General features: G+C 45.7%; 1 protein-coding gene across 4 annotated transcripts in view; it reads left to right on the top strand.

The window, feature by feature from the left end:
- Positions 1 to 15,065, top strand: part of MYH10 (myosin, heavy chain 10, non-muscle) — an 89,718-nt gene that overhangs the window by 44,210 nt on the left and 30,443 nt on the right. For 2 of the 4 annotated variants that reach the window (XM_017737706.1, XM_017737703.1), the window contains exons 5-10: positions 1,520 to 1,549; positions 5,175 to 5,267; positions 8,677 to 8,740; positions 10,503 to 10,601; positions 11,494 to 11,637; positions 11,935 to 12,030. In XM_017737706.1, the coding sequence (XP_017593195.1) occupies positions 1,520 to 1,549; positions 5,175 to 5,267; positions 8,677 to 8,740; positions 10,503 to 10,601; positions 11,494 to 11,637; positions 11,935 to 12,030 (526 nt within the window). The remainder of the gene's footprint in view (positions 1 to 1,519; positions 1,550 to 5,174; positions 5,268 to 8,676; positions 8,741 to 10,502; positions 10,602 to 11,493; positions 11,638 to 11,934; positions 12,031 to 15,065) is intronic. The other 2 variants (XM_017737707.1, XM_017737705.1) reach the window with 1 other exon arrangement.

Here is a 15,065-nt window from a genome sequence, read left to right as displayed (position 1 = left end):
CCCGCCTGCTCGGGGCCCCCTGTGCCAGGGCCTGGCACCCTCCCAGCCAAGAATTCCTTCCCAATATCCCATCTAACCGTGCCCTTTTTCAGCTTAAGGCCACTCCATCGTTGCTGTCCCCCCATCCCTTGTCCCCAGTCCCTCTCCAGCTCTCCTGAGCCCCTTTAGGTACTGGAAGGGGCTCTAAGGTTTCCCCAAAGCTTTCTCACCCCAAACCGCCTCTGTTTTCACTCAAGCCCAGCTTTCATGTTGGTGCTATTTTAAACTTTAGAACTCATTATGGTACTTTCAGGTTAGTGATTGCTTTCAGTGGCTGCATAGCCGAAATGCTCAATTGCTTAATTTGTTTTATTAATTTCTAAAGAAGCACAATTAGTTTTTGAAGGACAGGATCTCAGGTAGGCTCACTCCGGCTGAAGCTGCCCTGGGTTTCCCAAGTGGGATTTAACTGCCCTAATTTAACCACAGGGAAGTTAAATCTGTGTCTGATTGTGCTCAGTTCTGTTTCTAGTAGGACAAGAGTGGACACCCAAGAGTGCAGTTCATCTTTTCTAAATATAAACAAATGAAATTCCTCTGAATTCCGAGCTGTTCCTGTCCTCCTCCATGATTCCAAGAGGGAATCTTTTCCTGGCAGAGTGCAGCTTTGAAAATTCACATTACTTACCTGAACAAGCCAAACCTCTGCCAGCTGCTTTGCAGAGCTCTGCCAGAATCTGTCATTCTGCACTAATAAAGTAAGAGTCACAGAAAGAGGGAGTGCATTTGGCTTGGTATAAAAATTTCTTGTTGTGTGTGTTTCTCCACAATATTTTGCCCCAGGGTCTCGGATATGAAGCTTAAGATTATTAAACTCACAGACTAAGCCAAGGAAGAAAGAAAGGAATTGAAAATTTCTGCAGAAGCTGTGCAGATTTGAATTTTGAAGGGTTTTTATTTCACTTTATTACCTTCACGTTCCTTTTGTCCTTCTTGCTGGCAAAATTTCCAGCTTAAGGTTGTGCTTCTGCTTGTGGTGGTGCTTGTAAGAAAGAAACTAAGGTCTTGTCTCAAATGTGGGTTTGCATTTCTTAAGTGTTTGTAGCACAGAGCAAAACCAACCCCCCAGACTCCTTTGTGTGGCCTCCCTCGTGTTGTTCCATAACCTCTGTGAGTGTTGAAGGACAGTGATCATCTCCTCCATCCAAACCTCCTCACGGTGCCCAAGGCTGGTGAGAAAGGGACTTGGTGTTGGGGTTAATTTTGAAAGCAGTGCCCAAATAATGCAACTCCTGCCCTTTTCCTCGCTGCCCCAGGGCCGTCTGTCATCTTGGGTGTAATTAGTCCTTTGCCTAAACACAGGTTGCAGTATTTTGCACATGCCAATAACTTCTGTTCTAAAATGAATTTGGGCAGTTTCTATGAAACTTTCTGTGAAGTGAGTGTGTAGTTAAACGTGCTGACAGTGCTAATTTGGGATGTGACATGCAGCTGGAATGCCTGCTTGCTAACTTATCATTTGTTTGTTTGCAATGAACAGCCTGAATCACCCAAACCCGTGAAACACCAGGCAAGTGGTTTTTTTTAATGCTTTTAAAATCAAATAGGTGAACCGATGTATATTCTTCTCTTTGTGCTGATAATGTGGGAAACCTCGAAGAAATAGTCAGCTAATAGGAAATTTTGGAAATATTTAACTGGCTTTGAGAGAGGGAAGAGTGAGCAGCTCATGAGTTTCTCAGCATTTGCAAAGGACTTTTAACCACTTTTAAGGCCTGAAGTGAGAGGTTTGCCCTCTCTGCAGCCACCCTCCTCCAAAATACTGTGTGTATATTGGGTAATGTGCTGCTGAGAGAGCGCAGAACACTTTTAAAATATTAAACAAAGCACTAAATAAAAGATTGGGTTAATGGAAGCTACAGAATTCTTTTGATTAACTGTTTTGTCTGAATATTTTTATAGCTTTGCAAATCACGAATGAAGACTTTGATCTCAAGTGTAAAAGGCTTGGCATAAGCAAAAGTCTTCTGAAATCAGAAGTTTCCCCTGACTTTCTAGGACAAGTGGTGTGAGCAGAGTGGGATCTGCTGTCTGAATTAGTGTTTGCTCATTTGAGCTCCAGCTGCTCTCACTGCTCAGCTTGGCTGGAGCTGCTGGGCAGGTAACGCTGCCCATCCCGTGCTCCCGATCCCCCTGTCCCTGGGGACAGCAGCAGTTGCTGTCTGATCCCACTTTTCTGGATGAGAGGAGGAATTGCAGTGCTCCAGTGCTGTGGGCTTTGCCTGCAGGAGGCTTAGGTGGAAGTTGAGGGCAGGGCCGTGGAAAGGGATAAATAATTGCTGCCACGAGATAAATGCTCCACTCCAACCCGAGCTGGTAAGTGATGCCTTTGTCCTGGGCACCAGCTTTTAAATAAAGAAAAAGCTTTGCAGCAGCTCCTCGGGGTGTAACCAACCTTGGAAAGTGAAGCAGCTCCCTTGGGTTAGTTCAGCTGGGTGAGTTCCCCCCCTTGCATTTCTCTGAAGCTGGTTAGTGCACTGTGACTGTGGTGCAAAGGGAAATAGTAAAGGAAGCTTCAGGTGTGGTATATTGGATGCAAAAAGCAATCCCTGGACAGCTGTGATGCCTCTGGGAGTGTGTGGTACCCTGTTAAAGCTCTGCAGCCCAGCTGTGTGTCTGAGCCCGTGGTCTCATTTTCAGAAGCTGCAGAGGTTCTTAGTATTTAACTTAGCCCTCCCTCCTTGCACACATCAGTCAGTTCTAAGGGTTTTTATGGAACTATTTGTCAAGTCCAAAAGCAGACGGAGTGGTGTTTGCTTTAACCCTCCTTTTGCTTAGAGCTGGCGTGTCAGGGCTGACACAAAACGTTTGGTGGTGAACATTTTAACTGTGTCCGTGGAAAATGCTAATCCCGAGTTGCTGATACTGCGTAAGCCATGGAATCATTAACATCTCTGTTTCAATGTCGTGTGGAACTCCAGAGTGGATCCCTGTTGTATGTGAGTAGCATGGAGCTTCCCCTGCCTCCCCCAGGCCACCCCCAAACCCAGTCACTGGGCTGCTGGTTTTTCTGGAACTGAGACAATAACCTGGCCTTGTCTTCGTGGTGCCCTGCATGAACTATTGCATGACCTCACTCTTCCCACAGTTCCCATACTGCTTTTTCCAAGTTCTGGGGAGATGCCTACGCAGGAGCTGTGCCCAGAGGCCAAACTGACACTCTGGAGTTCAGTGTCTTTGCAAAACACTGAGCTCTTCAAAAAGAGAATTGGTTTTGGCCGAAAGCAGTCCATGGAGAGAGGAAAACTCCTAAATCAGGAGCCTTTTTCCACAGCGAGGGGTTTGCTTTCCTTGGTGACAGCTGTGACGAGTCTGTGTGTGCAGCACCGAGCACTGCTCGTTCCCATGGTTTTCACCCACAGCTGAGGATCCAACTTCTTCCTTCAGCTCCTCAGGGATGATTGCAAAAGCGAGCCGCTGAGCCCTTCCTGCCTCCAGTCAGAGAATTTGGGTAAATGTGTTTAGTGCTGCCCTGCAGAGCCCCAGCCCAGGCGGTGCCTCCCAGGACAGACACAGCCGTGCCCATGGAGCAGCCGCTCTGCAGCCAGTGGATTTCTTCTCCAGAATATTTCAGAGTTGGAGGTGCCAGCTGTGCCCCACTGGCTGCCTTCGCTGGACGTGCTGGGCTTTATCCCAAGATCAGTGATGAAGGAATGCTCCCTTGGATCTTGGTGTGCCCGCAGGAGCCGGCAGCGCGCTGGGAGGGGAGGTGGGAGCATTCCCAGCATCTGAGGCTTTTACATGAGAAACTTGGAGAATATCAATTGCAGGCATCTAGATTTTCTCCAGTTGCAGGTTTTTTGTCAGTTTAAACGTGCTTTTAACCTGTCACCGTGGCAGCCCTGCCGTGGCACCGCTGCGTGTGCTCTGGGCTAGCACATTTATTCCTTCTGCATTTATTCCTTCTTCACTTACTCCAGAATTCAGGGAATATGTAGTCCCAAAGGGAATACATTTGGAAGTAAGCAACTTCTGAGCATATAACTTGAGGTCACATGGAAGAAGGAGCAGCCATTTATTTCCAGGAGAGCTTGAAATATATTTCAATATACAAATAAAACTCTTTTAGGTGTTAAGTGGTGAATTTTTAGAGTTCCTGTCTAAGAATTGACCTCGTGTGGAAGCCTTAGGAGACTTAATGTTTCCTGTTCTTTGATGCTCAGTCTGGGGCCTTTATTCATCAAGACTATAAATAATTGGAAAAAGCAGGTTCATGAACACAAACGTCAGATTTGGAGACTACATTCCAGACAGCTTCACTTTCTTTTTTTTTTTTCCCAAACCATCCTTCAGAGCAGGAAGACAATATATTTTCCTGTGTACATTTGTGCCTCCTGGGCTCTTGGAAGCAGCACAGACTTTTTTTGTTAGCAGACCTCCTCATGGACAGCACTTATAAAAGCTGTTGTGCAATTTCCTTGAGATAAGTATTTCAAATTCTAAATTCATTGGCCAGAACTTACAGAAACATTTAACAAATGCATTAAACATCCTGAGCAATGCTGGCTGGATTGAGCAACTTGAAAGTGATGTTTGTAATTGGCGTTGCTGAGTTCTGCTGTGCTGTTCTGGCCTTCTCAGGTGTGGGCAGGTCAGAGGTGTTGCAATGAGATGAGTTTCAGTCTGGCTGACTGAAGGGGAGTTTCACTGACCTGAAAGGAAGTTTGAAACTAGGTATTTGTAAGTGTGAAAATAGGTGTCCCAGCTGTATTATCAACATGAAGTTTAAGAATAACCCTGCACTAAAATCTTAAAGCAGTTAAATTGGTTTCTCCCCTTAAGCACTCAAGGTCTGTGCCTGATTTCATTAGCCCTAAATGTGAATTTTCTTTTCCATCTTCAGTGACTTTCAACATCCATCAAGTCCTATCTGGTCCCTGCTCTGTGTGTGTGTGTCTGTGTGTGTGTTTTAATAAACAAACCCCAGCCAGAAAAACACCACCAAAAATCCAGCCACGTTCATCCCTGGATGGAGGAGACTCGGCAGCTTTGGGAGTGAGGGGAAGGATGAGAATCCCCTTCTGGAGGTGGTGGCACTGCCACAGCCAGGGGAAGTGACTGTCAGGAGAGGCAGAATGCTTGACCCCTCTTGCTCTGTGATAAATGTGTTTATTTCTCTGTCTGTGTGGTTTTAGGGGGAGCTGGAGCGGCAGCTGCTTCAGGCCAATCCCATTCTGGAATCCTTTGGGAATGCAAAGACAGTGAAAAACGACAACTCCTCCCGCTTTGTGAGTACCTCCTTGTCCCTTCAGAGTCTGTAAACCTGATTGCTGCTTTTGGAGAAACTGCCTTTTTTTAGGTACTTCTCTCATTAGTGTCAGAAGCTTTCTCTGTTCTCTTCCTCCGTGAATCCAGGTTCTTTCACAGTGCCTTCTGCATTTTTGGGGTCACTGGACACCTCCTCACTGGCTCTTGGCAAAACATTATTTTATTCTAACTCCAGCCATCCCTGAGCTGACAGCAGTGCTCATAATCTAACAAACGTCACTGTGCTGGGGAGCTGAGCTGGGGCTTGTGTGCACAAATCCTGCTGGATTCCTGTAACGTGGGAAGGACTGTGGCATCCCCATGGAACTGGGGGAGCCTGCAGCCTTCTTGTCCATAGCTGTGACTTTATCAGTTGATTGGATTGGAGAAAACATCCTGAATTTCTACAGAAACGCAGAACTTGCATGTAAAACCCATCTAAATTTACTGATTTACTGCAGGAAAGTCAAAAAGCCACTGTGTGACTTACTCCAGGTGTCAGGCACTGCTGTAGCTGCTCCATGTTTTTGTTGGGTCCCTGCCTCCTCTTCACAGAGTGTTTTGGTGGCTGATAACCACTTCTGATGGGTTCCATTGTTTTAAAAACTGTGGTGGAACTCAGGGTGAATAAATAGCTTTTTACCACTTCTTAGAACTTCCTTTCCTTTGGAAAAAAAAAAAAAAAAGCCATCTCTTATTTCAGGGGGAAGATGTTTTTAGTACAACTTCAGAAGTGTACAGGAGGTATTAAATCTTTTTTTCTTGCGAGAACAGCACTAAAATCTCAGAACAAATGAAAGATTTCTTGTCTGCCTTTGACATTTCAACAGTTGCTTGGATTTATAATGCATGAACTCAACTCCAGTGATAAGAACTCTGGAAAACTGGATGACTAAATCCATCAGCCCTTTCAGCTGGGAAGGGAGAGCAGAGTTTTACGGAAATTCAGCTTTTTTAATTTTATAGCCCTGTTGTTTATAATATTGCCTGGTGCTTGTAGAAGCTGGGTACAGGATTTATGATATCAACAGGTTTCACTGCACAATGATTCTACTTTGTTACCTGTCTTGCATCCATCAGAGGCTGTACTAATTTAATGAGAATACTTTTTCCCCTAAAAGATGTCAGCATCTGGTTTGTGTTATTTTGAGCTCTGCATTGCCATCATGAACATAATCACTCCGAGGGCTCCAGCTCTGTTTTCATAAAGGAGCAAGTATAATTCATTCCAGATGGTCTCATCTCATGCAGAAAAAAATAAGCTTTAACAGCCATTTTAAGACCTGACTTAAAAAATCTCTCTCCTCCCACCAAGTGAGAGGTGGTGTTGTTCAGCTGTGCAGGCTTGACAGCCTTGCCCTGCTCCTGATAACACCAGGGAGGACCCAAATAAGGCCAGTGGCCAATGGATTTTATTTTGTCCCCTTTTTTCTTCTACCAAGGGCAGTTCTCTTGTGTTGTAGGGAATAAATCTCTGTTTTGCATTGGATAGGAGGGTGAGCTTGCTGGATTTATGTGGCAGCACTAAATGGTTCCCTCTGATGTGGTTTTTCCAAAGCCCTGGACTCAGTGCTGTGATGGTGTCAACAGAATTCAGCCCTTAGATGAGCATCACTGCAGCCTCTGAATGCTAAATTAAAAGATTCCACAGCCAGATTTGCCAGTGCCAGCTGAAAGGCTGTAGTAAAATTGTGCTTTTAAGAAGATGAACTGGACAAGGGACCTCTCCAGTGATGCCTGAACTTGGAAGCAGGGAGTGTGGGTCCCTCTTCCGGTGTGTCACCTTGTTCAGTGACTGCATCTCCTCTCAGTTATTTCTGCTGGTGGAGCTGCTAACTTGGCAGCAGGAAATGAGTTAACTTCTAAGGGTGAAATGGAGCAAAATGGTTCCAAATTCTATCAGAAAAAGCCACTGCCTAGAGCTGATGTAATGCTGGATGTTTGTTTTTACCTGTGCCATGGCAAGTCCCAGGCTCTCTGTGCCCATTCTGGGTGAGGTGTCTGTTGCCATTGTTGCCCTGCTGGGGCTGACATGTGCCTCAGGTATCTGTTCTGCTGCCTGAGGTTCAGTAAAATGTCAGTTCGTTCCTCGTGCCAGGTGTAAATACAGCTTTTGGGGATTGTTGCTGAGCAGAAGGGAGAAATGCTGTAGGAACAGGCTGGGCTGAGGGTGCTGTGTGTCTTGGTAGCCAGAAATCTGAGTTCAGGAGCTGCTCCCTGCAGGCCAAGCCCTGTTGTGATCCCCCAAAATAATACTGCTTATCTTGGGCTGTTCCTGTCAGACAGGTACCCTGCAAGTTGTGGAGTAGAATATTTAAGAAGAAAATCAGTAGTACAGTCCTGAGCTGAATGGATCTGCCAGGAAAGCATTGACTTTAACAAACTGATAACACCAGTCAGACTGGAGATAAGGCAGGGTTTGGATCCAGACTGCAAGAGCAGTTTCCAAAGGGCTCTGTATAAGATTTTAGTAGGTGGCTGGGTTCAGATACCATCTGGAGAAGTGCTTGGACAGGTGATAGCAAACTTTGTCTGCTCCCTGATCTCCAACCTATCCCAAAATGATGTGTGTGGATAGAGGGGTGTGGAAGGTGGATGCAGTGAGGATGGAGAGCCCAGTGTAGGACTGGATATTCCCACTGGTTGTTCACATTTTTGCAGCCAGGGCAATACCAAACAATTTCATGAGCGCAAAGTGGAAATATGGGGATGATGTTAAAAGTGGTCCAGCCCCAAACCAGAGCCTGTTGTCCTGTTGGGAATGTTTGTAGGCAAGTGACAAATCAGATGGGGGAACTGAGGTGACATAAAACTGGAATAAAAATCCACTGGCAACTGCTTTATTTCCAAGAGCTGCCCTTCATGGAGAGCACCTGTGGGAAATGTGCTGTTTATTTGAGCTGTGTGTGTGAGAAATGGGTCTATTGTTTAATCTGCTCCTTTCTTCACCAGCTGCTGGAGAAGGGAGACCATGGAGGCCTTTTGGAAAAGGAAGGAGAAATCTTTTGGGCCAGGCAGTACCTGAGGTTCGGGAGTTGAAGCCCCTTCAGGCACCAGAAAGTGCCACAGAAATGTGCACACTTGGAATCTCAGCTTCCCACCTCAGCCAGAGTGTTTGCTCAGGGAAAATTGAGCCTCTTGTTCCGAGGAGTTTTTCCTAAGCCTGGATTCCAAATGTATCTGGACTAGGAGTTCCTTAGTCTTTGGAGTGTGTTTGTATGCAGCGTGCTCCATTGGAATGATGGCTGAGCAGATGGAAGGTGAAGGGTTTCATCTGAACTTGGGAAATCCTTGATCCATGAATGCATTTGGATTATGTTTGATACAGACAGCATTGTCTTAGTTAAAAAACAAAAATCAATTATGAAAAAAATCTTCTTTTCTTTGCAGGGCAAATTCATCAGGATTAACTTCGATGTCACTGGGTACATTGTTGGGGCCAACATTGAGACCTGTATCCTTTTCCTGCCACATCCTTGCAAAATGCAAGTTCCCTGCTTTGTTTTGCTTTTAACCCTAGAATTCTTTGGAATGCAGAGGAAGGTTGCCACACTTGGACATTCCTTTGACAGCATCCATCCCTTCCTTGGTTTCAAAGCAGCCGATCAAATATCTCAGATTCAGCGGCTTCCTCCTGCTTGGAAATCCTAAACTCCCAAATTCCACACTCTCAAACCTGCTGGATTTTCAGCCTGGCCTTAAACCCAGGGTGTGTTGAAAAGGGAAACCATGTAAAATGTGCTTGCTCTGGGAACATTTTTGAGAATCCCCCAACGCCTTCCTAAGGAGAAGCTGAGCCTCGAGTCGTGCCAGGAGCTTGGCTGGGAGCAGCTCCTGCCTGGAGAGGGATGCTCCTGATCCAGTGACAGAGCTGGGCCACCTCCTGATTGCTCAGCCCTTCTAGATACCCATGAAGGTTCAATAACACAAGATCTTCTATTACACTTAATTAATTATAATTAATACCAAAGCCAATTCAGTTTTAGCTCGAAGATTTGTTTCTATTTATGAGTGTAAACCCAAGTAAAAATACTGGCACTGAAAGCCCTTCCCTGAAGTTGTTTTCTCTGTGCTAAAAATGTATTGTGTGATTTTGTGTTCAGCCTGTTCTCTGGGAGAACAGCAGTGGAGTGGTGATAAAATGGTGAAATTGGAAGTCTTGGTAAGCAACATGAAGTGAACATTGATGATAAACAATGCTGTAGTTAAGCTTCCATTTGGTTCCTGTGTTTTTAAACAGCTTGACCTGAAGTGCATTAATGTTTGGAATTGTCAGAAAATGTGATTTCCCAATAAGGCTGGGAAAAGATCTATAGTTATTCAAAATATGCTGCAATGATAAGTGGTGTTTTTTCGTTCACCACAGCACAGGAATGAAGGCAGCTTTTAGGAAGGTCCAGATGAATTGTTTTGCCCAGAGCTTTGTGAAAACAGGAGGATTTAACTCTTGGAGAATTTTTTCTTCATCACAGGGTCTCATCCTTGCCAGTGTCATTTCAAATCCCTGTCCTGCATTCGCTTTACAATATGGAATATCAAGAAATAAAAAAATTAAATAAGATTACAGCTCATGGCACTACCTGCTGCAGAAATTGAATTTGGGAGCTGTTTAAAGGCAGTGTGGATTGTTATGGAAAAATGCAATGCTTGGAAGAAATGACAAATGCACTTTGGATGATAAGGGACCTCTGAGTTCAGCTATGACCTCAGTGGAAGTGATGGAGAAGGATGGGAGCTCGCCCTCACTGGAACTGCAGCTGATCCAGGGCAGACAGTGGTGGCTGCACAGAGCAGGGAAATGCAGGGAAATGCAGGCAACAGCCAAGGGATGGCAGTGCTGAAGTGTCAGGAGTTTGCTGAGATGAAAAGTGCATTTCTGCCAGTCTCAGCTGGAAATCTCTTACTTCCTAAAGGTTCATCTTGGACCTAGTCCAGTCATAGAATCCCAGACTGGTTTGGAGTGGAAGGGGCCTTAAAGCTCACCCAGTCCCGTGGGCAGGGACACCTCCCACTGTCCCAGGCTGCTCCCAGCCCCAATGTCCAGCCTGGCCTTGGACACTGCCAGGGATCCAGGGGCAGCCCCAGCTGCTCTGGACATTACTCCTAAAATTCTCTTTGGTCTCAGACTAATTCCATATCCTGCTCTGGAGCTCTTGTTTGCTCTGTAAGTTTTTAAGCAAAGATTGCAGGTGATCCTTGACTCCAGGTGTTCCCAGACTTGCTGGAGAAGTCTCGTGCTGTCCGTCAGGCCAAGGATGAGCGGACGTTCCACATCTTCTATCAGCTTCTGGCTGGAGCAGGAGAGCACCTCAAGTGTAAGCTGGAATCTCAGCTGGCAGACCTGTTGGGTGCTGCTTTTGTTATTTCAGTGGGGCAGGACGGGTTTGAATTATTCTTTGGTCATGAATGGTGAGTTTTAAAAGAAGGAGAGGCCAGGTAGCTCTGCTCTGAAATAACTCCTGTGTGGTATCAGTGTGCTGGGGAGCCACTCTGGTGTTTCAAGCAAATATCTCCCCCATGCCAAAGCCCAGTTTGGGCAGGCTCTGGCTGGGAATCCCTGGACTGAGTCTGCAAAGTTCCCAGCTGAAAACAGCCAGCCCTGGTCAGCAGTGGCAGCCTGATCTCCTCCAGCCTACAGAGAAATTTAACCCAAACTTAATGAAACCGTGGCGCTTTCTTCAGGCCAGTGCAGTGCTGGGGTGGTTATCTCAACTCTGTTTGGGTATTTTTTCACCTCCTTGGGAATTTCTGGTAGGTTGTGATAAGTGAAACTGATAGAGATACAGACTTCAGAGAATTGATCCACTCCTCCTGTATGAGATAAGCTGGTGTTCAGCATCCTTGATGTGCTGATCATCAATCCCTAAGTCCATCTCTGGGTCTGTTACCTTTCGGTAGAGATCCTCCTTTTAGGATATTCCAGATGGGGATTTGAGATCTGGGTAATGTTCTGTGGGCAGGCTTAATGCATTAAAGAGCTCATGGAGGTTGCTGCAGAGAGAGAGAGAGAGTCTGAGTCTGGCCTCAGCTTGGGAGGTGCACTTGTGTTTTTAGGGTTTCAGAAGCTGCTGTCCTGGCTGGCAGCCAGAGCTGAGGAACTGATTTCCTAAAGCAGAGCTGGGGAATGGAGTGAGAACAGAGCACAGGTGGGTGTGAACAGCATTACTGAGCTTGTTTTTCTGTCTCTTCCCCTTCCCCCCAATACAGCTGACCTGCTGCTCGAAGGATTTAACAACTACAGATTTTTATCTAATGGCTACATCCCCATCCCTGGGCAACAAGACAAGGATAACTTTCAGGAGACAATGGAAGCCATGCATATCATGGGCTTTTCACACGATGAGATCTTGTGTAAGTTTTGGAGCCTCTGGAATTTTCAGAGTGTCCTTTTCTCTCTTACGCACAAACACTCTGCTAATTTAATGTCACCAAATTTAATGTTGCTTCAGTGTCTTTGACAGCCTGAAGAAAATGTTTTCTTAACTCCAACTGGAGTTGAATTCAAGCCATTTGCCCAAAAAGCTCAGTACAAACTGTATGTCCTCCCTGAGTTTCTCCTTGGAATTTGGAAGGAAAGAGACACAAGAGAAATTAGTTAAGCTGAGCCCTCTGCCATTAAACTGATGCACATGTCTTTTGTTATCACAGCCATGCTGAAAGTGGTGTCCTCAGTGCTGCAGTTTGGAAACATTTCCTTTAAGAAGGAGAGGAACACAGATCAGGCCTCTATGCCAGAGAACACTGGTGAGTTGCTCACGTCTGGACCGTGTCCTTTGACTTGTGCTGGAGTTCTCTTCCTGCCCTTTGTCCAGTGCACATCTCGACAAGCACAGAGCAGTGCTGAGCATCCTTGGCAGTGCTCTGGGCCAAAATGAGGCCAGGCCTGGGCTGATGGCACCAACAGGCAATTACTGAACCTCTCCCCTTCCATCTCCTCCTGCAGACAAAGGGAAGTGTCCATCAGGGGAATTTATGCTGTTTGCATTGCTGCTAAGCTTTGAACAAGTATTTTGGTTGTAATCTTGTTTATTGCTCTCTCCAAAGACTTAAGCCCTAGGAAGAAGTTCATGCTTAAATCAGTTTGTTTTCTTTGGTTCCTGGGAGCAGTTTTGTTGCCAATGATAAGAGCCCTGGAGCCAAGCACAACTTCCATGGTGCAATGGCTGAAGACAGGAATGCTGGATTTAGCACAGGCTGGTTTCTGGAGTGTCCCAGCAGTGTGGCTGAGACTGAATTTATCAGTGCCTGCAATGCAATCAGCATTTTGAAGGATGTATTTCTTCCCCCACCCAAAAAAAAAAGCTGCTGAGGCATACTTGAGGTTTTTATTTAGTACTTTCCAGTGCTTTCATGGAAAGGCAGTTTGGAGAACTGACATCAGTTGGGAGAGCAGTGGGAACCACCATTCCCAGGACCTGCTGCATGGACATGGACAGCTCAGATTCTTGTCTGGGTCTCATTCTGTAACTGTCCCAAATTGCTGAGCACATGGGTCACTTGCAATGCCCCAAACTGTCCTTTCTGAGGGCAGTGGCTGCTGCCCAGGTGGGGGTTGAAGGTCAGTAGTTACTGACTTGGCATTTGGCACTTTTTGTGTTGCAGTGAGGAGAAAAGATGGGTGAGGGATTAATTTTTTGGGCTTTTACTGCTGGTTTAGAGAACCCACCTGGGTCCTTGTCCATGTGGAAGGTGGGATGTGGAAAGATAGAGATGCTTCTTGACTGTCTTCATTTTAGTTGCATTACCATTGGTTTTTAGACATAAATTCTGAACTACAACCCTGGCTATAAATAGATTGATACTCCTGGGTATTTACAGTACTGGATACAAAATTCTGGCTCATAAAGCCAAAAGGATGGACAGCTCAGATCACATTTAAAGCGTATTTTTGTCCTCTTGTATTTAAAAATTTGGGTATATGGTCTATGTTACTGCATCTTTCTGAAGAGGTTGAGTGAACTGATCTCTCTTTCCTTGTCACCTGCATTGTCACGTGTCATTGTGAGGGGTTTCCTTGCATCCTCTGGAGAAATCAGTGTGTCCTGATAGTGCCTCCTCTTGTTTGGAGGCTGGGTGTGATACAGGCCAGGTATTGTCTCCATGGATGGGAAGGAGCTGCTGTGGGCAGTGGAGATGGGAACCAATTCAAAGAACGTGGGAAGCAAATTCTCCCCCATAGATGGTGAATGTAGATAAACAAATCCTGGTCTCAAGTACAGATACCAGAGATGCAGGGAAGCCACAGAGCCTTCGTGGGTTAGGAGGATGAGAAGCTGTTCTTGGAGAATCATTTCATGCTCACCAGATTGGGCAGGAGCCTTTCTGCTGAGAGGGCAGAAGTTCAAAGCAATCTCATGAAGTTCATGTTCACCTCTGATAGGAGCTTTTCAGTATCTTGGCTTTATAATTAATTCGGAATTTTCTATCCAAACTCCAGCAGTAATAAAACATGAGTCAGGACAGTCAGGATTTTCTCCAGTCACATCTTTTTAATGGTCCTTTCTCACTATAAACAAACAAGGAGCTGCCCCTGCCCGTGGCAGGGGTTGGAACTGGGTGATATTTAAGGTCCCTTCCACCACAAACCATCCTGTGAGCCTCAGATGAATTACACTTATTTTAGAGTGCAAGATGAATCAGGCTGAGACAGTGTGACCCACTCCTACCCTTAGATGTGACAGAACAGTGGAAGTGGGATCAGTTTCTCAGAGGAAGCTCAGAAGTGCTTGGCTGCAGCCTCCTCCAGGGGCTCAGTAGATGGGATGCTTAGGATTACACCTGCTGTGGTTTATTGGTATTATTCTCCCCTAAACTACAGTTTATTACTGACTGGAAAGGTTGGGACAATAAATTCCATGTTCCTGGTTTATGAAAGGAGCTGAGTGTGGTGTTTGGAGTACTCTGGGAGAGGGGACCCTCCTTCCTTTATGGTATCCAGTGTGTCACTGCACCAAGCTCATGGCTACTTAATATTTTCAAGTTCTTGTTTTGTTTTGTTTGTTTGTTTTAAGGACCCTCATAGCACTTTCTCCTTGGCCCCAGAGGCTGTGAGTTTTGTCTAATGTGCTGCTGCTCACTGGTTTTATACTCAAAGCACAGAAATGCTCCTGTTCGTAGCTCAAGCAGAAGGAGTGCTCAGTTTGTGACACTCCCCTAATTTCACTGCTTGTGTGTCAGGTCATGAACCCTTCTAGCAAATACACGGCCAGACAGAGAATCTCAGCATTAAAGGGCAATAATGGTGGTTTTAACACTAAAGAAAACCATAATGCAGCAGAAAGTCTCATGTATTGGTTTGAAAATCTGTTTTATAATGCTGATTTGAAAAAACAGCTTTTTCTTTTCATTTTGACAGTAGAAGAAGCTGTCAGATGACAAAGATAAGGGGCCAAGTACTTACTGGGTGGTATGGAGAGCTTCCTGCTAAAGGGCAACACTTCCCTGGACCTAAAAATACCTTTGGCGTCACTCTCATTTTTAGAAGTGTGGAATCATAACCACCCAACCTCCTGGGCCACGTGTTCAGGGAAAGGGATTGATGCAACAGGAATCTGTAGGGCTGGCGTGGGTAATGCACTATTTAAATAATGGAATGGCATCAGGAGGATTCTTGCTGTTAAAGTGCACTGATGCCTGTGGTGTTATTCTGTATAAAATACTTGGAATCCTGGAATGGTTTGTGTTGGGAGGGACCTTAAAGATCATCCCATCCCACCCCTGCCATGGCAGGGACACCTCCCACTGTCCCAGGCTGCTCACAGCCCCCATGTCCCGACTGG

This window comes from Corvus brachyrhynchos, unplaced genomic scaffold, assembly GCF_000691975.1.
Source record: "Corvus brachyrhynchos isolate BGI_N302 unplaced genomic scaffold, ASM69197v1 scaffold236, whole genome shotgun sequence".
Classification (NCBI taxonomy): Eukaryota; Metazoa; Chordata; class Aves; order Passeriformes; family Corvidae; genus Corvus; species Corvus brachyrhynchos.
The sequence above is the reverse complement of the archived record's forward strand: the minus strand, read 5'-3'. Positions and strand labels throughout refer to the sequence as shown.